At 44.6% G+C, this 26630-nt stretch overlaps 1 protein-coding gene across 1 annotated transcript in view; it reads left to right on the forward strand.

Annotated features, from left to right (window-relative positions):
• epha4b (eph receptor A4b) overlaps positions 1-26630 on the forward strand; it is a 153800-nt gene that overhangs the window by 57036 nt on the left and 70134 nt on the right. Inside the window, exon 4 of the mRNA XM_072688302.1 lies at positions 24800-24955. Coding sequence (XP_072544403.1) covers positions 24800-24955 — 156 coding nt within the window. The remainder of the gene's footprint in view (positions 1-24799; positions 24956-26630) is intronic.

Genomic DNA, 26630 nt, shown 5'->3' on the forward strand with positions numbered 1-26630 from the left:
TCTCCATTTCCATCCCTCCTTTCAATTCTCTCTCTCTCTCTCTCTCTCTCTCTCTCCTCAAGAACTGACTGCTGGTTGAGCGAGTATATAAATGTATGAGTGGGAGAGAGCGCGCTTCCTCTCAGCCGCTTAGCATTCACACCATGTGTCCGGGAGTAGAAGTAGAAGTATGTTGGGTAGATTGTGTGTGTGTGTGTGTGTGTGTGTGTGTGTGTGTGTGTGTGTGTCCGTCCCCCGCTGCGCCTGTCTGTCAGAGTTTGACCCTGACCTTCTCGCGGTACTCCTGCACTAATATTTATTTAATTCCACATGGCAGGCACAGTGCACAGAGGGCAGTGTGGAATAACAATCAGAGAACAGCTCTGAGCCCCTCTGTCTGTCTGTCTGTCCGTCCGACCATCTATCCATCCATCCATCCCTCCGTACGTCCGTCGCTGACTGCTGAATGTCTGCCTGGCTGTCTGGCTGACTGTCTTTTCTCAGTATGATCTGTAAACTCACTTTGATAAGGCTGTGCTGCGCTCTTTCTCTCTCTCTCTCTCTCTCTCTCTCTCTCTCTCTCTCTCTCTCTCTCTTTCTGACACTCTCTGTCTGTCTGTCTGTCCACCAGGGCTGTAAGACACGCCTGTGATTTAGCTAATTCAGATGCGTTGTTTTTATGCTGTCAATCTTTATGCTGTCTGTATTATTTGTAATAAAACTGAATGAATGAAGCATCTTGTTTTCGATGAGATTTGCATTGCAAGTTATATAGCAAATGGCAATCATCGGGGCCCAAGCACTTTGTGCCATTCTTTAGCCAGTAGAGAAAAAGAATGGGAAAGGTTTTGTTCTCTTAATACTCTGCGTACTAGACTCTTTACCTCTTCAGCGATATTTTTGTTCTGAAGCCGGAAATCAGAAACTGCATCAGAAAATGCAGTTCAATTTGAGTTGTAATGAAAACTTGCAATTACCAATTACAGCCTAAGTCATTGTGAAGAGTAACTGTGTAGTGATTGTGAAGAGACTAATCAAAAAGTGGAAGTATAGCCGGGGTTACACTACATCATTTTGACCTGAAATCTTGGCTCCAGTTTTCATTCGTCTGTAATTATTATTTTTTTTTTTTTTCTTTAGATTTTTATCGTTTTTTTAGATATTTTCAGTAGGAGTAGAGTTGGAGAGAGAACCGGGTAGTGTGTGAGTGGAGTGGACTCTAATTTCTGGCCTCCTTATCACATTTCAGACCTTTTCGATTTTTGTGATAATATTGCTGCTACCTTTTTTTAATTTCTCCACTTTTCCCACTTTCCTATTAATGTCTACTGTTTTTATATTCTATTATTTATTCAATAGTTGCTCTTTGGCTGTAACTGGGACCTTGAGATCACACAATTTCATTCCACCCCATGTACCCTTTGTGATGTGAATGACAGTAAAGTCTCATTCATCCTTTATCTGAGCGTAATCTAGTAGTGTACACCGGTCAGCAGCCTGGTCTGAATGGATCTGGTCAAATGTCATTTATCTAAACTGATATTCAAAAACCTCTAATCACTGTGATCTTGCCCTTGTTGATTATTTCGATTTTTTTCTAATTCTGTTAGTAAGAACTGACCACATGTGTAGTCACATGACCCCGTCTCGTCCTGTAACAAGAAAGCAGCATGGAGGAGCAACTCGAGCAGCTTATTTAATCGTATAATGTTTTCTGAAAATCAGCAGGATGTATTTTCATTGGAACGGGGGTGTGAACAGATCTGTGAACTTACTTTGATAAGGCTGTGGTGTGCTCTATTTTAATCTCTCTATCATTTTCTAAAAATATTGTATTAATAAGGTGGCTAGCTTTGGTTTTCTTTCTGAGTTTCTGAGCTTCTGCTAATTACATTGCAACTGGCAATCATCGGGGGTCCAAGCACTGAGTGCTGTTGTGAAGCCGGTAGAGCATAAATTATGGTCAATGTTTGAGGCTGGCCTCATTTATAATCTAAGTGTAGTCTATCTCAAAAGGACATGGTCGGCCATGTCCAGCGATTTGCCCCTGTATAGTTACCCCTGTACGGTATTCTCAGAGTGTTTTCTTACTACGTGGGTTTGGTTTCTGAACTCGTCACCTTCTTCACTGCTTATGAGTTTTCATGTCTCCCGCTTGTGTCGTAATTCATTTGAAGTAGAGTGAGATCAGATTTACACTCCTGCTGCGCACAGCTAGCGAGCAAACTACTACTACTATTGCTACTGCTTTACTACTGCTTTTACTACTGCTACTGCTGCTTCTATTAATGCTTCTACTTCTACATCTGCTACTTCTACTGCTTTTGCTACTGCTAGTTCTACCGATTCTACTACTACTACTACTGCTATTACTGATATTACTACTTCTACTACTACTGCTACTACGTCTACTACTAATACTATTACTACTACTGCATCTACTATTACTGTGGCTGCCTCTACTATTACTACTACTACTACTGCAACTACTGCTTCTACTACTACTGCTGATACTACTGCTAATACTACTGATTCTACTACTGTTACTGCTTTACTACTACTGCATCTACTACTACTGTTATTATTACTACTGCTGCTACTACTGCTATTACTACTACTACTGCTACTACTACTGCTATTACTACTACTACTGCTGCTACTACTGCTATTACTACTACTGCTTCTATTTCTAATACTAATGCTATTACTACTACTGCTTCTACTACTATTACTACTACTGCTATTACTACTACTGCTTCTATTTCTAATACTAATACTATTACTACTACTGCTATTACTACTACTGCTTCTACTACTATTACTACTACTGCTATTACTACTACTGCTTCTATTTCTAATACTAATACTATTACTACTACTGCTTCTACTACTAATACTACTGCTATTACTACTACTGCTTCTACAACTATTACTGCTTCTACTACTATTACTACTACTGCTACTACTACTATTACTACTACTGCTTCTACTACTATCACTACTACTGCTATTACTACTACTGCTTCTATTTCTAATACTAATACTATTACTACTACTGCTATTACTACTACTGCTATTACTACTACTGCTTCTACTACTACTACTGCTTCTACTACTACTACTGCTTCTACTACTGCTACTGCTTCTACTACTAATGCTATTACTACTACTGCTTCTACTACTACTACTGCTTCTGCTACTGCTTCTACTACTATTACTGCTTCTACTACTACTACTGCTTCTACTACTACTACTACTACTACTGCTTCTACTACTATTACTGCTTCTACTACTACTACTGCTTCTACTACTACTACTACTGCTTCTACTACTACTACTACTGCTATTACTACTACTGCTTCTACAACTATTACTGCTTCTACTACTATTACTACTACTGCTACTACTACTATTACTACTACTGCTTCTATTTCTACTACTATTACTACTACTGCTTCTACTACTATTACTACTACTGCTATTACTACTACTGCTTCTATTTCTAATACTAATACTATTACTACTACTGCTATTACTACTACTGCTATTACTACTACTGCTTCTACTACTGCTACTGCTTCTACTACTATTACTACTACTGCTTCTACTACTACTACTGCTTCTACTACTGCTACTGCTTCTACTACTAATGCTATTACTACTACTGCTTCTACTACTACTACTGCTTCTGCTACTGCTTCTACTACTATTACTGCTTCTACTACTACTACTGCTTCTACTACTATTACTGCTTCTACTACTACTACTGCTTCTACTACTACTACTACTGCTTCTACTACTATTGCTTCTATTTCTACTACTAATGCTATTACTACTATTGCTTCTACTACTATTACTACTACTGCTTCTACTACTATTACTACTACTGCTTCTACTACTATTTTTACTACTACTGCTTCTACTACTATTATTACTACTACTGCTTCTACTATTACTACCACCACTACTAATACTGCTACTACTGCTTTTACTACTACGATTACTGCTGCTGCTTCTACTATTACTACTGTACTACTACTACTACTGCCTCTACTACTGCTACATCTAATAGTACTGCTACCGCTTGTACTGCTGCTTTTGCTTTTACTACAGCTAGACCTATCTTTGTTGCTGTTGCTGCAACTGCTGCTGCTGCTGCTTGTTTCACAGCAATCTGTACTTTCCAGCACAGTGATTCACAATGTGTGCATCTCCCCTTTTCTTATTGTGTGTGTGTGTGTGTGTGTGTGTGTGTGTGTGGTAGATGTAGTTCTGGAGCAGTTTGGTCTAAAGAGTGGGACAGGGGCAGCAGTGCTGAGGACAGCAGCTATCCACATTTCCTCTCCACTGAACTCAGTAATGGGACAGGGCCTCCTCATACCCTGTGTGTGTGTCTGTGTGTGCACATCTCCTCTTGGCTGATGCACAGTACTACATCTGTTAGAAAACTATTGAAATTCCACATTTTTTCTTTTTTGTACCCTTTATCTTCATGTAAATCATCAAAGCTCGTCCAAAGCCATTTATTTTTAATGGTTTTTAATAATTGCCCACCGCTGTTGTTCCCTCACCTACTTCTCAGACCAACTCCACATCCCTGGACATATGTATGACCTCATTGTGCTGGTACGTTATAAAGACAAAGGGGCATGTATGTGTGTGTGCGCGCCTCTGTGTGTTTACATGTCTGGTTTTACTCATCAGCTACTGCTCTGAGTCCCATCGTGGTCTGTGTGCGCTTTGTTCCGCAGCTCTGGCGCCAGTGAAAGCCTGACCCCAGAGGTCAGAGGTGATAAGACCTCATGGCCTGTGGCTTCCAGACCCTAAATTGGAGTGTTTTGACTGGATTAGGGAGATAATCAGTGCAATAAGGCGTCAGACTCATTTAGGGCAGCAGGATGAGGGGCCGGGTCCAGTCAGGAGTGGCCTGAAGCACCAGTCGCGCTGGAATACTGCAGCTTACATCACATTATTGTGCCTTTATTAATAATCATACCATCCAGTTTTACTCTGGACTAACTGACTAACTCGTTTTTATGTGTTAATTCATGGCCTACCACCCCTCACCCACTGTCACGGTATGTCAAAACATTATGACCACCCCTGGTTCCGAGTTATCTTGTATAAATAAGCGAGCACACCAGTCAGCTGTAGCAGAGTGCAAAACCATCGTCATGGTAAATGACGGTAAGTGATTTGACTGATGTCCAAAAGGGCATGATAATAGGGTACTAGGCGAAGGGTGGTAGCATCTCAGAAACTGCTAATCTTATAGGATGTTCTAGCTGAGTACCTCCGAGCAGCATAACAGAGCCTAACCGGCGAATCGCGGCAGCCCTGGTCTTAACAGTATGTTGGCTCATTTGGAGCCGTAATTCAACCTGAAACCTGCTGACTGTCCTACACACTCATCCTCTCTCGCCCCTTCTCCCTCGCTTTTCTGCACATTCTCTCCTTTTTCATCTGCCTGAGTGGCAGAGGGACGAGCCGGTCCGCTGCTGGCTATCGATTTCCTGTCCCGCTCGGGGTGGGCAGACTTTCTGAAATCATCGTCCGTCCCCCTCACCCTTTTTCTCTCTCTCTCTCTCTCTCTCTCGCTCTCTCTCTCTCTTGCTCTCTGCGGTGGCACACTGATAGAAAATAAACATGCGGTACCCGGGCCGAGCCCAGCTGAACTAAGCTGTTTTCTCTCCCTCTCTCTCTCTAATAGCTCGGGGCAGGCTGCAGTCACGCTTGGCCTTTAGAAAGCCGTGAGGGAATCGTCGCAACGGAGCGCATCTACAGGGCTTTTCTTGCTTCCTCCCCCCAAAATAAATAAGTAAGCAAATAAACAGATAGATAGATAAATAAAAGACGGTTTCTTGGGTAATCATCTCTGCTGATGGTGAAAAAAGGAAAGTGAGCCAAAAAACCCTAAAAAGTCAGCCACCGCGCCGGCGAACAAAGTGCGATGATTGCGGAAAATCAATGGCTGAATAGAATAATGGCGGAGGCTTTTTCTATTTCTTTCTTTTGGGGTGGGGGGGTGGATGTAAAACGTGTAAAGGCTCATTATCTCCCAGAGAAGAAAGGGAGTTGTTGATGGAGGAGATTGCTGCTTTTCTCCCGGGGGTCTCCGGGGAGTGTGCAGCCCACTTAAAGCCCAGGCACACTCGTGTTCTTGTCAGCGAAATTTGCAAGAGCAAAATTACACTCATTTCGCTGGAATCTGCCACGACACGAATTTGCATCGGCGACCGTCTTCACTTTCAGCGCTGCACAGCTTGTTGGTCATCCTACACGAGTCCTTCATCAGTGCTCACAGGACTCTGCTCACAGGACTCTGCTCACAGGACGCTGCTCACAGCAGCACTGCTATGTCAGTGCAGTCGCTGCAGTGCTGAATATGACCCAACGCCCAAATCCTACCTGCTCTGTGGTGGTCCTGTAGGGTCCTGAGCACTGAAGAACAGGGTGGTCTACCAGCATTGACAAAAGTCTCAGGAAATTCTCCTCATTCTCGTCATTCTTGAGCAGAAGTGAGCACTCTGGGCCACTCTGCTCCATATGTTGATTGTCCGCAGCTTCCTGTGGAGCATTCTTCCAGAAATTGGTGGTAAAGGACCTGCGCTGACTTCTAGAAGCAGTTCTTGCCTGGGGAAAACCCTTCTTGCTGCGAAACCCGCCAGCAGACCCTGTTCGCTTTTGCCTTTTAGCCAATCATTAACATCAGCTTTTCCACACATCCAACCAGACACTCACTGCACTGTCCTGCACTCTTCTCAGTCTATGAGCCCAGTCACACGCCTCACATTCATTTCTAGCCTGATCCTCCTCGTGCATCTGCGAGAGCCTGAAGTTACTACTAGGTACTAAAACGCACAAGAAATGTATTGATTGATTGATTGATTGATTGATTGATTAATAGCCCATACCTCACCTACAGTTCCAGAGGATCCAACAAATGTAATTGTGGGTAAAATTGTCCATCGCAATTGTCCATATCATTGACACCTATACAGGCTACCTCTTACCAACCTTATGTGGAGGTTCTGCTGTCTGATTGGTCTATTTTGAGGTGTTAATGAAGTGTTCTGGGAATTATTGGTTTCAACCCCCTAAGTCATTATCATCATCATCATCATCATCATCTTCAGTATGATTAGTATGGGTGTTGATCTTTACAAAGCACTGTATATATTTGCCTAAAAGCACAGCTGTGTGTGTGTGTGTGTGTGTGTGTGTGTGTGTGTGTGTGTGTGTGTGTGAAGGTAGGTGTGTGTTTGCTAGCTCGAGCATGGCCTTCTCATTGAACATTATATGAGTCATGCCCTCTTTACAGCTGATATATAGAGTCTTTTTCTATCTCTCCCTCTCTGGCTCAATCTCTCTCGCTCTCTCTCCCTCTCTCGGGGGTGAAGGGATTTGGTGTGCTCCAGTGCTTATTAGGATTTAGCCTCTCTTGCGATGAGAAAAGCCACTCTGGGCTGGATTTAGCCGGCACGGGAGCGTCTCTGTGCGGCCTCCCGAGCTTCAGAGTTAACAGCAGCTAAAGAGAGCGGAGGGCGCTTCTTCAGGAATGCTGGCTCCACCACTAAAAATGCCTCCAAAAACAGCCGGAGACGATAACTCTGCCCGCTGCCTGACGACCTCCTGCAAACAGCGAGAGTTTCTAGGTTCGACTACATGTAGTAAGTTTGTACTTTAGGCTTCATTAGCCTAAAATTGGTTTAGGTGCTCAGGAACAAGCCAAGAACCACCAAGACACAGGCCTACCATGAAGCTGCTGGAACACCAGTGCCACTGTCTACAGTCAAGTGCGTTTCAACGAACTAAGCGGCTGCCGTTCAAGAAAGAAGCCCCCTCTCCAAAATTTACCCAACAAAGCAAAGAAAATGTCTTCTTGAGGAAGGTTTCATGGTCACATGGAGACAAATATCAGATTGTTTGAGCGGATTTCTTTGGAATAGCAAAATATACCAACTGTTAAGCATGGTGGCAGGAGCATCATGCTCTGGGGTTGTTTGGCTGCGATGTGGAGGTGGATGGAATACTGTAGAAGGAGGACTACCTCAGAACTCGGATGTTCCATCAAGACACACATCAGAGCTGGGTGTGAAACAGATAAATCAGGCTAACATCAAGCTTTGGAAATAGCCTTCCCAAAGTCCTGACCTCAACCAGAGAGAGCCAACAAATTTAATTGAACTCTACCGATTCTACCAAGAAGAATGGTCAGATATCCAACCAGAATTCAAGGTACATCTTCGACTGGGTTTCCTAAAAGCTTGTTAATACCAAGATGATTCCTCAGTGGTAGAGTGAGCATCACACTGAACAGGTCTCTCTCGCTCTCTCTCTCTCTCTCTCTCTCTGTCAGTAAGGATCCTGAGACACTTATTTTCAAAGGTTTCAAAGCAGAGGAGAACAAGCGGGCGCCTGGCAGCCTTGCCTAGGGCCGCCTTACCTGTAGAGCCAGTGAGGGACATGCCTTGGCAAAATCAATCACATCTGGAGCCACTAGGACTTGTTACACTTGGTTCAGCCTTCCTCTTTCAGCCTTCCTCCTCTTCCTTCCCTCACTTTTTAATTTCCTTTCATTTCCCCAAACCCCTCTTTTTCCCTCTCTTCCCTTTTTTCCTTTTTTAATTTTTTTTTTTTTTTTTTTTACATTAAACAGTAATTAATAAGCAAGAAAATATTCAAAGAGCCTCAGCAGGGGAGCTCTGCTGTAACCCACATTTTTATGAAGCCATTTGTTTGGCTTTGTTCACACACTCTCCTTCCACTTCATTTCTTCATTTCACGTCCCCGTTTCTGCCTCTTTCCTCCCTCTCGCTTTCTTCTAGCATTTCTGGTGCAGCCCTGCTTTCTCTACACCCAGCCTTTATAGTCTTTTTATCCTTTTTCGAGGTTCTAACATCTGCATTTAAACTAAACTAACAGACTGAAAAACCCAGAAGAGAAAATACTTCATGTTCTATATTTGATTAAACACAACATCCGTTGACAGCAGGCACCGGACATGATGTCAGAAAGACGTTGGGCGCTAATGTCAGACAGATGTTGAATTTTAGCTGGAACCCAATGTTGTACAGATGTTGTAATTTGACTTGAGGTCACAGTTAAGAGTTAACAGCAGCTCAAGAGAGCAGAGCGGACTCTTTCAGGAAATGCCTCCAATAACTCCAGTGCTCACTGCCTGATGACCTCCAGCAAACAGCCAGACTAGGCAGGTTAGACTACATGTATGTGTCATGTATGTGTCTCGTTGCAGCTTGGTTGGTTTGGACACTCAGGAACAAGCCAAGAACCACCAAGGCACGGGACTGTCATGATCCGGAAGATGCTGGAACACCAGAGTCACTGTCTACGATCAAGTGAGAGGCCGTAGTCGTAGTATTACCATCAACACCCAACCTTGATGGGTTGGCATCAGTTTAGCTACCCAAAACTGGCCTGAAACAAGCAGCATATGTTAAAAATGTTAACAAGTTTAGCAGACGTTGACTTGGTTTAGCAGAATGTTGGCATTTTACGTCAATATGACATTGGATCGTGACGTTTGGAAGACGTTTGACTTTACGTTGAAAATGAATGAATCGGTTTGGCGTAAAAACCCAATGTTGTACAGCCGGTAAAATTTGGTTGGAATTCAGAGTCACAGCCATCAAAATGCAACATTGGGTTGGCATCAACTTTCCATGTTTCATGTATGTTTTACGTTGGTATGTGACGTTGGGAAGACATTGGATTTGGATTACTTTACACCACCTCGACGCTGGTTCGAATCCCAGGTCATGCTGCCTGCCAGAGTCCAAGAGAGCACAATTGGCCTTGCTCTCTCGGCGTTGGTAGACACACACTTGCTATAGAAAACCTAATCACAGCAAATCCACCTCACTGTAAAATGTATAATTTCAAGCAACAACATAAAGTGATTGCAGAGTTTTAAAGGTTTTAGAAACTACATCCTCAAATCAGTCCAGGATGTCTCATTATATTAACTGTATACTAGATCATCAGCCCACCTTGCCTACAGAAACACAAAGATCTGGTCGGATAAGAACAGCCCTAGCGATAACCATGACATATCATCATCATCATCATCATATTGCCCTCCTCACACAAAGTAAATTCAGCTCTGCAGATCATTGTCGGTTCAGGTACAGTCCTCTCTGTACATACTGTACCCTCACTTGAAGTCTGGCCCACCGTCTGCCAGTCTCAGGCTCCTCTCTCATGACGAACGGCTGCTGTCACTGCTTCGGGCCCTTTAGGAGTGGCTCCTTATGTCAATGTCCAAGCGTAATACGTTCAGGGAACAACTTTATGAAATCATAAAGAGCAAATGGAGGGCGCAGGTAGATGCCCTGCGCTAAAGGCAGCCGACAACTGCCGGCAAATGACCTCAAGAGTTTCCTGAAATCCATGAAGAGAGCCGCTGTAATTGAATCCCTATATCTTCCAGATGGCATTGTTCGATGCGGGGCTTTGCGGCGCGCAGGTACAATTGTCTGCCACGTTTTTCTTATTCCAAGATTTGCAATGCAATTTGTGACCCCAGTCTGGCATTTTGAGTCGGGCTCGCTTACTTTCAGATGCTTTTTATATGATAATATGGGGGAGATGTTACTTGTGCATACTCAACCAGCTCTATATATATATATGCTGGTGCTGTGGGCTGACATTGTCATTGACTGCATAATCTAATGAGGGGGGAAAATGAGATTGTGGGGGATTGTGGTTTCTGGAGGATGGTCAAAGTCAACCATGCCATTTTGGTCAACCTTGCTGACGTACCTTTGTCTTAAGCCAGTTGTTCCCAATCCGGCTCTCAAAAGTGCAGAACCTCTGCTCTAGAACCTCCATTTCTGGCCACAGAGCCACACCTTGGTCAGATTGTTTTTGGGGGATAGGACTGCTCGCAACCTAATGCCAGTTGGTCCAGCCCAACTTGCTACACAGAGACAGAACAGAAATATGGACAACCTGGGGGTCCCTGAGCAGAATCACTGCTTAAGACCTTCATAGGTGGTCAAATTCTGACCACAGAACCACTCTTGGCTTGACTTTGCTCTTTTTACCAGCGCTCTTAACCTAGCAGTGACATGTCTTGTGTTAAACCAGTGGTGCCTAAACTGGGGTCCTCACTTGATTCAGATTTGTTCTCCAACCTAATTTGCTTGGGATAGAACAAAAATATGGACCGTCTGTGGGTCCCTGAGCAGAATCACTGCCTAAGACCTTCATAGGTGCTCAAGTTCTGACCACAGAGCCATTCTTGGCTGCATATGCCCTGTTTTACCAGCACTCTCAACCTTGCAGTGACAACAGTGGTTCCTGAGCCGGTCCTCAAATACTCCAGATTTGTGCTCCAACCTAACTTCCCTGGGATAGAACAAAAATATAGGCTGTCTGAAGGTCCCTGAGCAGAACCACAGAGCCACTCTTGGCTGGTATTTTGGAGCGTTGGACCCATTCTCAGCAATTTCAACGTATGTACGAACCCCACTGTAACTGGTACCATTTGTCAGTTTCATACCAGATACTGTGACTGGTAGACCGCAGTAACAGACGGACTAGCAAGAGTCTGTAACTGTACACCTATATGATGGACAGATAGGTGGAGGCAGGTGGAGCTCATAAAGAAGTGACCAGTGAGATGTCCAGTACTGTTGAAAAGGGGGCAGGCCAGAATGAAGCCAGCTGCTAGCTAAAGAAAAGACACTGCTCATAGTGCAGGCTGAGGGATGTGTAAGGGGGCTTATCTGACAGTGACGTTGCCAAGGCGACTGTAGGGGCACTCACCTCTCTCTTCTGCATGAGTGAGCTTTCTGGAAGGTTCCCTTAACTGGCCTGAGCACTTGTGGGGTTTGTAATGGAGAGAGAAATGTGCTGAGATGCGTTTATGCTTCCCCCCCCCCCTACAAACCAAGACCTGCAGACCTTCACTAAAAGCATAAGTAAATGGATTTCTGTGCATATTAATTAACATCTAATAGACTAATAAGGGAGAGAAAGAAAAAGAGAGCAGGCCAGACAGAAGAATGCTTTGGTTGGATTGGAGGAGAACACTAACAACCGATTCTGTTATATCAGCTAACAGATGCCCACACTGACTAGCATCATGCTGAGTTTAGGGGGGAGAGGGAAGGCCATCCTACCCACCTAGAGAGACAGAGGCCAGTTATGCCCATTGGGACTCCCGCTTATGCATAGCTGTGGAATCACAAGGGATCTAATTCTCAAATCCCCCCCCAATAACAGGGCCAGCGCTTAGACAGTTATGCCACCCAGGAACCCCAGAGATATACTGTTGGCACAAGTCTTGCCAACTCTCCAAAATATCGGTTTATCAGAGCATTGATGGCAGGGGGTAGCAGAATTAGAAGGAATCTGGGATCTGATCTGATCCTCTAACAAATCCATGTTAACAATGTGTTGGAAGCAGGAAAAATGGTCAGCTTAAGGATCTGAACGACGCTGACAAGGACCGAATTGTGGTGAAGCTAGACGACTGGGTCAGAGCATCTCCAAAACGTCTGGCATGTCTGTTGGAGTGTTTGTATGATAAACAGTGGTCAGTACCTACAACCTGGACACTGGGAAACCGGTGACAGGGTTCTAATTGATGGTCCCCATGAAGGCCCCGCCTCATAACTGGCCAAATACCCCAGGACACCTTCAGAGGTCTCGTGGAGTCAGGCCCTGGCACAGTGGCGGCACAATATTAGGCAGGTACTTCAGTATTCTAGCTAACACTGCAAATAGGTACACTGAACAAGGTAATCAACTGAAATGACAAGATTCAGATTTACCATGACGATGTAGCCTAATTTTTTTTTTTTTTTTTTTTTTTTTTAGAAGTACACATTTAAATCAGGTACATTTTAGGCATTTCCTTTTCTGTTCACATGTAATAATAAAAAGGGAAATAAAGCAATTTCATATTATCCTAACTTCAATAAATGAAGAAGAGCAATTTCATATCATTCTTACTCCAGCAAACGAAGAGGCTTTTTCCTCTTACGCTGATTGACTGCCACACAGTGTTGCTTTGAAGTCAGCATTAAACAGCTCCCTATCAAATTTGCCGAATAAGGATCGAGTGTCCTCTCCCATTTAAAATGGTCCTCTGAATATTTAGACTCATAAATGTCACTTCTCATTAAAGAAAGTGGCAAGATGATCAAGGACGAGGCCTAAAAGCAAGTGCTGCTCTGTTTCGATCAATTCAGTTTTTAGTAGAACTCGTCCTGTGTTTTCTTAGAGCTGATTTCCAGCAGCATGTCACCATGGGAGACGATGCTTTACCAACAATATATATATGGTCCCATGCGTCCCACCACTGGACCTCTGAAGGTGCCAAGACCTTTTTTGGGGTGGGACCTACACACAACCTTTTACGGACAACAGTGTATGCCTGATACACTCACTCCAGAAACTGCCCAATGATGAGTAGGGTAGGATATGGAATATGTGCTGGCTAATAGGATAATATGCTACAAGAACCAACCACATGCTGGCAAGTACCACGACATTAACAGCATAGTGCCAAGACGTCACCTTTGCCACCAGCCTTTCCATTTCAAAGATGTATTGATTTGTCCGATTTGTCAACCAGGGGAGAGAAGTGGGCATGGGACTCGAAGGTTGCTGGTTTGATGCCCTGAATGGATAGGCTGTGGGGGGGGCGGGGTAAGTGAAGAAACTTGTTAGCTGCTTTCCTCTCCCTCCTCTTCCCCATGAGCAAGGCTCCCTACCCCTACAGTTGCCAGTTTCTCCACATATCCCAGGTTTCAAGATGAATATCAGAGTGCAAGGTCAAGGGAGTGCCCGGCTCAAGTGCCCAGCACTGGCAGTTTAGCCGACCTGGGTATTGAACCCACAACCTTGTGAACAGTAACCCAGTGCTTTAACCACCAAGCCACCACTGCCCCAAAAAGGGGCTTGAGAGGATGCACTGTTTGAGACGGTAGGTTACAATGACCAATTACCCAATTAGTGGCAAACCAAAGACCTGAGGCCTTGCTTTTGATGTCTGAAATGGGAGCAGCAGGAGACGGAAACAGGTGGAACGTTAACATGATGGTGAGCCACACAGCCTATCCTAAAATCACACAGTGCAGAAACAGAACCTCTCAGCTGTGTGTGTGTGTGTTAGCAGGGACTCAGGGTCTTATCACACAATACAGAAAGCAACATGCCCTTGGCGATTAGCTACCTCCATGTTAGTGTGTGTGTGTGTGTGTGTGTGTGTGTGATGCCCTGGTAATGATGTCATCCTCCAGGATGTAATTCACAGTTACCTAGTGTGTGATTCCTATTTCCCCTGCCTGAGGAAGCTCTCTCCCTCTCTCTCTCTCCATCCCCCATGTCCTCCTTTTCTCACCCCCCTGTTTTTCAGCCTCAGGATTAGGTATTACACTCTTTGGCCGTGATTACATTTCTTACAGATTTCACACTTGTTAGTGGAAGCCTCTCTCCATGGGCTCGGATACATACGTCGGCGGGGTGTGCAGTCTGAGATACTGCTGGGGTAGGGGTGGGCAGTATGGCAATATGTTCAAATTATCACTATGGGATGGAAAATTCACTCTTCAGTAATTGTAGTTTGTTACTGTACCTAAAATACTGTGTACTGGAAATATTACTGAAGCTGAATACTGATACTCTTACTGAGCTCCACTGCCAGGAAAATAAAACATGTAGCACTAAGGAAACACACACACTCACACTCCGTATCTGGCCCAGATATAGTCCTTATGAGTCGAGGAACATCACTTTTAGGGTGTGTGTTTATACTTTGGTTAGCTGTGGTTCGATTATAAGGAACCCTGGTGAGATTGCTGTATTAGGGCGGTTCATTAGAGTGCGTGTGAATATCGAATGCTGCCTTTCGATCGATGGTGTGCACCGGACAAGCACACCAGGACTGCCTGAGCGGGTGAAACAAAGGCATCCTAACTAAGCGAACCTAACGCAGAGTTGTGGGCAGACCCGGGGTCACTCCTTCCCGCGAAATCCAGTATCAACCCTGCTCACTCGCGCCACCAAGGCCGTGCCATTCGCATCTACCATCCAGTGATTACAGAGATCTGGGTCCAAGCCTCTTTTGAGCAAGCTAGTGGCAACAGCGGGGGCTGTGTCCCAAACCACACACTACCACACTACTACACAGTGCTTCGGAGTTCTAGTAACCTTTAGAACTGCATCCATGCCCAGTTTGGGTTTTGGGACAGTTGGGATGCAGCCACAATGATGCTAACTTTTACAGCTTTAACATTGACAAATTAGCATGTGTACAATATCAGATTCGTGGTTCGAGACGGATCTCAAGACAAAGTGATGTAATAAGCAAAGACTGAGCATGAGTTGGAAGAGGAGGAGGAGGAGCTAGGGTGGTGGTGGGGGTTGAGGAGCATTATTATAGTGGGTGTATTAATGGAGAGGAGGAGTTTGGGCATGGTCCTTTTCCCAAGAACCATAAGAAGAGAAGGTGATCCCCAAAGTTCTTTGAGCAGTGCCATAGAACAACCACTTTTGGGTCCATGGAGAACCATGTTGGTAATAGAGATGTGAGTGTAAAGTCAGGGCATCACTCAAAGAACATTTTTAAGACTGAAGGACCTTCAAAGGCTCTGCTGGAAAGCAGCTCTCCAGAAGCAGGGTTGGAAAGCACTGGCATAGGCCTGTATACTGGAATACTCACCGAAGTCTGAAACATCTACCCTAGACCATTTAGGAAATGAGCTTTTATAGAGTTGGACTGCAAAACTGAGCCGAACACGGACGTGTTCTCTTTACAGATGTCGTCCGCTGTTTATTGATGTCGGGGCTATGCTGGCTTTGTGATTGCCGTTATTTATCTTTACTTAGCGGCGCTGCCTTAAACGCTGGCTGCAGCGTTTATCTTCTTAAATTGTTTATCAGTGCAAACAAAAGGGCACTAATTGAAAACCGCTCGCCTTTGCACCACTGATTGGATACCGAGTCACGGCGACGCTAATGTATTCGTCCCACAACAGACGATTAACACAGCTGGGGATGACGCAAGGATGGTTTCAGTTGGACTGTACATGTTTAGGCCACGCCCCATTGGGCTTCCTGCATCACATAGCAGGACTGGAACTTGGATATTCTGTGCTATGATTCATGTCCTTCATTAACACCTTAATTACATCACATCTCATAAACAGTCCGTTCATAATCCGACAGTAATTTGGACGATGGCTGCTTTAACTCACGTTGGTCCACGTTCCACGTTGGTCTTGCCAAATGCGTCAGCGCACACAATTGATGCCTTTCTTGTTGGATGCGCTGTATTTTTATTCATTTGTTTTTTATAGGCTCGTTCAAAACACAGTTGACATTGGTAAGAGGTCAGTGCTTGTCATTGACTGGTTTAACCCTTTAAATATTAGGAAATATAGAGGGGGAAGTATGTAGGAAGTATAGAGGGGTTTTTAGGGGAAAGCAAAAAAAAAAAAAAAGAAGCGCACTTGATGTAAGTGATTGTAAGTCCGAAACTGTTTACCAGATAATTCAGGGTAGTTTTGATTGTATGGTAGTTGTTTGAAATTGTAGATAACATGTGATGGAATGAGATTTTGCAATAATAATAATAAAAAAACTAAGGAAATATGCATTTTAGAAGGCTAAAATATGGCGGTTTTGCCTAGTAAGCACTGTGAATGTATGCAAAGTAGTATCATAGTATCACAGTGCATTTGAACAAAAATATAATAACACCGGGAAATAGTGATAGACATGCCCATAGGATAACTTTGTGTTTTGCTTTGGTAACACTGATGAATTGCAAGGCCCAGTGGGCTTTTTTAGGTGTTTAGGTGATGATTTCTTTTAGCAATTGACATCTCAAGAGTGACCATGATATCAAGATTACAGTCGCTCTTGCAAAAATGAGAGCAGTTTCTTCGTTTAAAGAGTAAATGATGAAGTGAACTGTTGCCCAGCCCTGCTCTATAAAGTGATAAAATTGTCAGGGTTTATAAGTGTCAGGCAGTAACTACGCTAGACAGAGCTATTATTGGTATCAGTACTCAGTATTGGCAGGTTCTTGAGTACTAGATATCGGTATTGGAAGGGGGTGTGCGGAGGGTGGATATATCTGTGCGTCCCTATTAATTAGGGACGCTGGTCTGGGTATTTAAAGTGGTCAGTTGCTACTTGTGTGTATCTCTCTCTCTCTCTCTCTCCCTCTCTCTCACTTCTCCGTAATCTAGCATTACCACACGGAAACAATGAAAAAAGGCTTTTATGAACTTCTTTTCAAGCCCCCTGCCAATTGTGCCGTCAGGCTGCGCTCTCCAGCAGCACCCGAGTGAATTCAAACGGGGATCGACTTTGTCAACAGTGCCATGTTGTCAGCTGGATCGGTCTCTGCGAGCGAGTCTTCGCTGTGCTTCCCTCTACAGACATCATATCTAAAAGCTATCGATTGCCATAAACAAAAGCAGCGGAGTCTGAGAGCGGTATGAATTTTTAATCGCTCAGGCCCGCTGAAGACATCGGAGATGGAGCTTTCTGTAGGAGCTTGCTTCCCCTCTCGCTCGTGATTTGCTACCTGAGTAAGTGCTTCTTCAGTCAGTCCAGAGCATATGGTGGTCTTCTCTAGCGCTGGCTCCTTCGGAGAGAATCAGACACACAAGAGCGCCCCACCTGTTCCTCAACTCAGGCCAAAAGTACTGGGTGGAGCACCACCATCATTCCAGGCAACATGGTTATAGTTCCACTGCTCCACAGCTCAATGCTGGGGGGCTTTATTCCCCTCTAGCCAAGGCCTGGCATTAGGCAGGATGGTGCTAATAATAGGTTCCTGTTCAGCTGCTCTAGAGGGTCCTATTCTGTGTGTGTGCATTTGCACATCTCCAAAACCTCAGACAGGTCTTGTGGGGCGTTCCCGGTACGCAGTGGTCAGTACCTACCAAAAGTGCTCTGAGAAAGAACAACCTGACAACCAGGCCCCACCTCACAGGACTCGTCTTGCTGCCAGAGAGGTCTTGTGGAGCATGTCAGATCTTTTGTGGCGACACAAGGGGGACCTACTCAATATTAGGCCTGGTGGGTGGTGCTAATGTGCTAATGGCTGATCGGTGTAGATGTCCTCAGGTGGCTAACGCTGTGCAGGGGACTAACAGGATTCTCGGGCCCCTCTGGCTGAAAAGTTGCCTCCGGTTTCCAGTTCAGGTCGTCACTTTGTTCCAGGACTTGGAGGACAATTTTTCAAACCAGGCTTCAATGTAGCAGCTCTCTGCAGTGCGTCTGCTGCGGCTGTACCGAGACGAGCTTGTTCCCTTTTGGGATCCTCGCAGTCCCTGAGGCTTACAGCCAGTACAACGCACATACACACACACCCTCGTATACCCTAGAAACTAACTTTCACAGGGTGTTCTGCCAAATGAGATGTATTCTCAAGGGCCTGAGTGAACATCTCATCCGCAGGACGTCCTTGTGGCCGGTTGAGGGATAAACGATAGCGATACAGGGCCATGAATTACAAGATCTCACAGGTCCAGACATTAAGGCTGCTAGATAACTGTTGGTGGCTTGCGAGGCATCAGCTCTCGCTTGCCAAAATCTCGGATCCCGTCTTTCAGCAGTTCGCTCATAGCGGCCGAGTCAGTTTGCCTCCAATGTTGTTATGTAGGGTGAACCTGCCATAGGTCTCAGACCTTGATGAGCATGTTAAGGCTATATGGGCGCATCCCAATTGTGCACTAATTACTAATATTAACGTCGTTTTCCGAGTGTGGATTACCATAGACCGGTTATCCCACAATGCATTGAGAAACGGAAAGGGAGGAGCTAATCACGTCAGGACCAGTAGTTTGAAAGGAATGACTGCTAACGATGCGAGTCAACTTGCAGTGAGGCATGTTGGCATGGCAACGCTTCATCACGTCTAGCACGTTCATGTTTTACGTGCTAACCTGCCAATCATCCCGCACTATTAAGATTAGTAGATTAGTCTGTACCTTAGTGTTAGTGTGCAGTATGCGATTGGGACGCAGCCTAAGACTTTTCATTAGGAAAGGAACAAGCCATGGGCTCCTCTAAGCAGCCGCCCCGCACTTCAGACTGAAAACACGTCGACTAGAAGCACGATTACAGTGGAAGCCGTTAGGCAGGGGGCGCTGTTCCTTTAAGATCTCAGAGAGAATCGTTTGTTTAGGGGTGTTTATGGTGTTTATCTGTTGATCTAATGAAGGATTTGCTGTGTTCAGCTCTGTGTGTAGCTCTGGAGTGGACCGACCACAGCTGAAGGGTTTCTCGGTTTTGGGCTTGAGGTCACGGCTTTGCACTGGAGGTCATTGCCTCGGACAATGGTGCTCTGAAAGACTCTCAAAGAGCGTTAGCTGCACAGAAGGGGATTTTCTATCCAGCAGAGAGGCCCTGTTTGTTTTTTTTTCTTTCTCTCTCTCTCTCTCTCTGTGTGTGTGTGTGTGTGTGTGTGTGTGTGTGTGTGTGTGTGTGTGTGTGTGTGTGTGGTCAGGCCATGGAGTAGCGCCAGGGAGGAGCAGCCAGGCAACCCCCAGCAGGAGTCCAACAGGGGCACAGTGCCCAGACACTTAACCAATGATTAGACTTTCATTCACTCATTCTCTCCCTCTCTCGCTCTTTCTCTCTCTCTCACCGTCAGCATGACGACGGTACCGCACTGTAACCTTCATGATTTTCTCCGCTTCGTTCCAGTGTTTCAGTGTTGCTAACTGCGGGCCGCTGAAGGACGTCCCGAGCGAAAACATTTACAGGGACACTTTTAAACACAGGGTCTGTGTTTCGTCCGCGTGATCAGACGGACTCGTCTGTTAGCTGTATTGCCTGTCGAGGATGTTCGCTGGAGCCATAAAGCATAACCATCAATAAATGAACACATATCTGAGTATAGTCCTTTATCATATTGCAGAAGGCCACGATGTACTACTCGAGCTACTGAAAGACTAGCCACTCGACTTACTCCAGCTGTTTCCTCTCTAAATCTGAGCAATTGTAGTCGTAATTATCTAGAACGTAGTCTGTGCTGTGGTCCTTTTGGTTGCTAGCTAAGCTAAGCTAAGCTAAATGAGGCTTAGCTAGCTGGCTATTATTCCAAACACCACAGAACTGCTTGCGTTTTAGCCTTCAGTGACTCCGGCAGCTCTACTGTGTTATAGTGTGGCCTAATTGCTAAGCTAAGATAGGCTAAGCTAAATTAAGCCTAGCTAGCATTATTATCTTGTAGCAGTTAGTTAGAACAGCAGCTGTTCTGCAGCGTGGTGTGGCCTGCTAACTAAGCTAAGATAGGCTAAGCTAAATTTAGCCTAGCTAGCTTTATTATCTTGCAGCTGCACTGTGGTGTGGTATGGTCTGCTAACTAAGCTAAGCTAAACTCAGTTAAGCCTAGCTAGCTTTATTTTCTTGTAGCAGTTAGTTAGAACAGCAGCTGTTCTGCGGCGTGGTGTGGCCTGCTAACTAAGCTAAGATAGGCTAAGCTAAATTAAGCCTAGCTAGCATTATTATCTTGCAGCTGCACTGTGGTGTGGTGTGGCCTGCTAACTAAGTGAAGATAAGCTAAGCTAAGTCAAGCCTAGCTAGCTTTATTATCTTGTAGCAGTTAGTTAGTTAGTTAGTTCTTGCAGCGGTTGTACTGTGCCATGGTGTGGCCTGCTAATTAAGCTAAACTCAGTTAAGCCTAGCTAGCTTTATTTTCTTGTAGCATTTAGCTAGTTAAAATGGCAGTTGTTCTGTGCCATGGTGTGGCCTGCTAACTAAGCTAAGATAGGCTAAGCTAAATTTAGCCTAGCTAGCTTTATTATCTTGCAGCTGCAGTGTGTTGTGGTGTGGCCTGCTAATTAAGCTAAGCTAAACTCAGTTAAGCCCAGCTAGCTTTATTTTCTTGTAGCAGTTTGTTAGAACAGCAACTGTACTGTGTTGTGGTGTGGCCTGCTAATTAAGCTAAGCTAAACTCAATTAAGCCTAGCTAGCATTATTATCTTGTAGCAGTTAGTTAGTTAGTTAGTTAGTTCTTGCAGCAGTTATACTGTGCCATGGTGTGGCCTGCTAACTAAGCGAAGATAAGCTAAGCTAAATTTAGCCTAGCTAGTATTATTATCTTGTAGCTGCAGTGTGTTGTGGTGTGGCCTGCTAACTAAGCTAAGATAGGCTAAGCTAAATTTAGCCTAGCTAGCATTATTATCTTGTAGCTGCAGTGTGCTGTGGTGTGGCCTGCTAACTACACTAAGCTAAGCTCAGTTTAACCTACCTAGCTTTATTGCACTGTGCAGTGGTGCGACCTGCTACTAGCAGGTGCTAGCGGACGAACTGCTAGCATGTCGCTGTTTCAGGCTTGATTGGATCGGATTCATGCGTCCGTCCCTCTCCGGGCAGCGGTGGCTCAGCGGTTAGAGCACTGGCCTACTGATGAGAGGGTTGTGGGTTCAACACCACTCAGCAATGGCTGCCCACCGCTCCGGGCATGTGTGCTCACGGTCACTGTGTGCGTTTGGTAGCTAGTATGGATGTGTGTGTGTGTGTGTGTGTTCACTTCATAGATGGGTCGAAGGTGAAGACCAAATGTCCAGCAGTAATGGTGAATAGGGTTGTCTTGTCTTGTCCAGTCCAGCATTGTTTACTGATCTGGACCGAAGGAACATTAAGTGCTAATAATTAGCCTGGCAGTGAAGACGGGGGCAGTGTGAGCGTGGGCTTTCAGTATTAGCATTTTCACATTAGCATTTTCCGTTCCTGTGAAACTTTAGAAGTCTGTCTCCATTTAATTAACTTTTTGTGTGTGTGTGTGTGTGTGTGTGTGTGTCAGTGACGACCCCCCCCATCCCAGACCTTATTAGTTAATAAATTTCTACTCAAGCAAGCCCCTGCAGTCAGCGTGTAATTGAATTTGAAGATGACATTTTCTTCCAGCATTATACTGTAATAATTGTTTTCGCTGCGCAACCGTCGAGTGTGAGGCGTGAGAAATAAAGGAAGGAGGTGCCGAGATCATGGTGTTAGCTTCTGGCCACAAGCCTGGCGTATGTGTGTGTGTGTGTGTGTGTACGTGGACGTATGTGTGTGTGCGTGTGTGGATTTACGAGCGCAGGGCCTTGATTAAATCCGTGACCTTCACCGCTTCGCACGCACAATCAAGGCGAGGGTAAATTCATCACGGCATTGATCCATCAATTGAATTGCGTTTCCGACACCACCGACGGCTTGACCTCGCCGGCCGACCGGGATCGTCCAATTTGCTCGCCGTGCAGATTGCCCGCCGCGCTCGCTCGCTCGTTTCTCAACGGCCCTGTGAATTTACGGCCCTACCCCTGAGACGCCTCCCCCAAACACCACGCCGAGCCTCATCCCTCTCCACGTGCCGGGCGGCGCCGGCGAGCAAATGCATTTGCCCTCCTAATTCATTTAGCATTGAGCTGACTGCTAGTTGTCACTTCCGAAAAAAACACTTATGCCCCAGGTTAGCGTTCTTCACATCGTCCCAGGTTAGCGTTCTTCGCATCGTCCCAGGTTAGCGTTCTTCACATCGTCCCAGGTTGGCGTTCTTCGCATCGTCCCAGGTTGGCGTTCTTCGCATCGTGCCAGGTTGGCATTCTTCACATCGTCCCAGGTTAGCGTTAGCGTTCTTCACATCGTTCCAGGTTAGTGTTCTTCGCATCGTCCCAGGTTAGCATTATGTGGTATTCTGGCAACCAAACGCCATGGAAACACGTCTACCGTTGGATAGTACTGTGCGTACGATTGATTTATTGAGACACGAGCAGATGCTAACGTGCTTATAAATAAAACTAGTAGTAATGCGGTGTGGCCCGGCTGGACAGGGAGTCGAACTAGTGATCTGTTGACCTTCTGGTCTACTCTGGGGCCCCCTACGGGTCTCATTTCTTACACAGAAAGTTAAAAGGAAACGTCAAAAGTAAGCCTGAACTTTTGATGGGCAAGGTGTGGAACAGTTTATGCTATGCTAGTGCTGATGCTCGCCGCTACCTCTTTTTTACGCCCGGTCAACGTGTTCCCGTTTTGCAAAGCGAGGGGGTGGGGGAGCGAATTTGCTCTCGTGTAGTTGAACAAGGCTCCTCTGAGAGTTGGTGAAATTGGGTCATCCAGCGGGGCTTTGGGGTGAAAACGAAGGGGGAGTGGGAGGAGAGGAAGAGGACCGTAAAAAAAACAAAAAAGAGGTTTGAATATGATGTGTTCCTCTTTTGTTCTGTACATTAAAAGTGCTTGTTGACTAAAGATAGGCAGGCGATCCTCGTAAACATTCTGGGGGTGTGGATCCCGACAGGGTGAAGCGGCGGAAAGCTGATCGAGGGGCCGGGAACGCTCTGGTCCTTGAGGGACGCTCTGGATGAGGGAAGCTATTAGTAACTCTTGTACTGCGAGTCGTTTTTCTGCTTCTGCTTATTTAAGTGCATGTTGCCTGACCTATATTTCTCTTGAAGATGGGATGTTGTAATATCTCTCAACAAGAAAGAGAGGCAGAGCAGAGAGAGCAGGCCACAACCAAACACTGTTTTTTTGGGGGTTTTTTTGTTGTTGAATTTTTCCAGTGTTTGCGCAAGAGTAATGTTGCAATATCTAATAGGATTAGTGAAAACAGGCTGTGCAACATGTGTTTTTAAGCACAAAGAATGTACATGGGTGGATACAGACTTTTCCCATTGTTTTACCTGCTATAAAATGTTATATTGCAGCTTCTAAAAAAGGGAAATTCAAATAATATCGAATAACGAATTCTAGTAATATATATATATATATATATATATAAAAACATATTTTTTTTTCACTGTATAAAATTCCATACTTAAAGAAATGCTGTTTTTATCATGATAGTATATGTTATATATAAACAAACACACATTGTATACCTTTTCCAACCAGTAGAATTGTATACAGCGGAGGGGGGGCGGTATTTATGTATGATTGTGTGTGTGTGTGTGTGTGTGTGTGTGTGTGTGTGTGTGTGTGTGTGTGTATGTATGTATGTGTGTATATATATATATATATATATATATCACACACGCACACACCAATATACATATTCATCAAAAACCTTTTTTCCCACTGTATAAAATAAATGTGTGTGTATGTGTGTGTGTATATATATACATAAACAAACACACATATGTACCTTTCCAAGGTACCTGTTCAAACCAGTAGAATTGTACACAGCGGAGGGGGGGTATTTATATTATTATATAAATAATATAATATACATACACACGCACACATCAATATACATATAAATGAAAAACCTTTTTTCCCACTGTATAAAATTTATAAAAAAAAAAATATATATATATATATATATATATATTCCATACCTTATGCTCTTTTTATCATGATAGTATATATTATATATAAACAAACACACTTATGTACCTTTTAGGGTACCTATTTCCACCAGTAGAATTTTATACAGTGGGGGGAAAAGCGCGCGCGTGTGTGTGTATGTATGTATGTCTGTGTCTGTCTGTCTGTCTGTCTGTCTAGCTGTCTATCTATCTATCCATCCAGACAGACAGACAGACAGACAGACAGGCTTTTACCCCACTGTATAAAATTCTATTGGTTGGAATAGGTACCATGGAAAGTTATGGAATATCTTAAAAAAAAAAAAAATACACAGCTTAAGGCTGTTATTATCATTATCTTATTATAATATTATACATAAACACACATACACACACCTATTCCAACTAAAATAACTTTATACAGTGAAAAATGTTTTATATTCCATACCTTAATGCCATTATTGTTATGCGTGACTGATGGAGACAGACCGATAAATTCTCACCCTTATGTTTCTCCCCTCTGTGTGTTACAGCCTGCAGACCAGGCACCTACAAGGCCTCATCCATGGACGGCTACTGCAGCAAGTGTCCTCCACACAGCTACTCTCACCAAGAGAAGGCCTCAGAGTGCTCCTGCGAGAAGGGCTACTACCGCGCCGACCTGGACCCCCGGTCCATGGCCTGCACAAGTGAGTCCAACAGTAATGTCAGTGATGTTTGCGGAGGTTGAGTGAGAAACAACGTCCAGCATACGCCTAATAGGCTGAGATATGCAGCGGGTCGGAGATGCTGGATTGATGGATGGACATTGAATAGAAATGTGGGGGCAGATGGATACTTGTGTACAGTGGGTAGAAACGTAAGGGGAGGTTTTTGACTGATTGAAGGATGGATGGACGGGGCTATGGGGCTCTGATTTATGGTGGGGGTTATTACTGAGTGAGTCTGGTGTATTTCCACTTACATCATTGCCTCATAATGTCGGTCAGACCCAGCCGAACATTCATCTGTACATTTACAAGGGTGGTGAGGTCATTCTATTGACATGAGAAGGGTGAATAGGTTATGTATATGTGTATGTGTGTGTATGTGTGTTTGGTCTGAGACGGAGTAATTAACCCTTTAGAACCCAACAAAATTCTAAAACATTAACAATTATTATTAACTATCATATTTAGCTGGAAGTGCATGTTTTAACTTACCTAAATACTCTATGTCCATATATTTGTGGACACCCTTTCTAATGAGTGCATTCAGCTACCCACGTGCTAATGCACACCCACACAGCTTGTCTAGTGCCTGTATAGATTAAGTACTGCCAATAGAGTAGCACTCTCTGAGGCAGATAAACATGAGCCTATTGGCACCATGGGCAAGAGGGGTGTAAAGCCCCTCCAGCATTGAGCAGTGGAAGAACTCTACTCTACCAACTACTTTTGTTGGACATTATGAGGTGCAATCAAATCCTCACAGCAAAATCTAGTAGAAAGCTGCCTTCCCTGGACAGTAGAGACAGTTACTCAAACAACAGCAGGACAAACTCTTTTTAATCACTTCAGAAGAAACGAGTAGTGAATGAGCAGGTGTCCCAATACTTTTGTCATTATAGTGTATATAACTATCGGTGATATATACAAACTATTAATTACTATAAATACCAAACATTTGATTTTATTCTAGAACTCCCTGCTTACACACACAAGAGGGTTATGGGATACGTAGTGTTGGGCAGTCTGCCTGACCGGTAGGTCTCGGAGGAGCACTCTCCATTCGTCTAGTTTGTGGGTCTGATGAAATGTCATCACCACAGCCTGTTAAAATCCATCCACCCCTCCCCCCCAGACCGCTGTTCTCTTCTTCATCTGCTCTCTCCTTCTTGCTCTCCCTTCATCTGCTCTCTTTAAACCCGTACGGTGGAGAGCAGCGATAGTGAGCTGGTTCGACTAGGCCAAGCGAATCACGGACACCGAAACGTGACCATAAAAACACGTGTCTGAGGGAAGTCGAGCGAAACAGGAAGGAGAAATGAGAGCTCGGTTCTGCTGTGATTGGACTCGTGGCCGGCTATCTAAGCCTAGATATGTTAGCTAGCAGGCCAAACACCACAGCTGTGTTTCATCGTTACAATGTGGCAGTAATGATTATGGAGTGACTTTAATCCAGTATGAATCTGCAGTGTGTGTGTGTGTGTGTGTAGTCAGTCCAGTATGAATCTGCAGTGTGTGTGTGTGTGTGTGTGTGTGTTTTTTTTTTTTTACAGTGTAGCAGTAATAATTGTGAAGTGACTTTAATCCAGTATGTATCTGCAGTGTGTGTGTGTGTGTGTGTGTGTGTGTGTGTAGTCAGTCCAGTATGAATCTGCAG

The sequence above is a fragment of the Salminus brasiliensis genome, chromosome 9 (assembly GCF_030463535.1).
Source record: "Salminus brasiliensis chromosome 9, fSalBra1.hap2, whole genome shotgun sequence".
In the NCBI taxonomy this organism is placed as follows: Eukaryota; Metazoa; Chordata; class Actinopteri; order Characiformes; family Bryconidae; genus Salminus; species Salminus brasiliensis.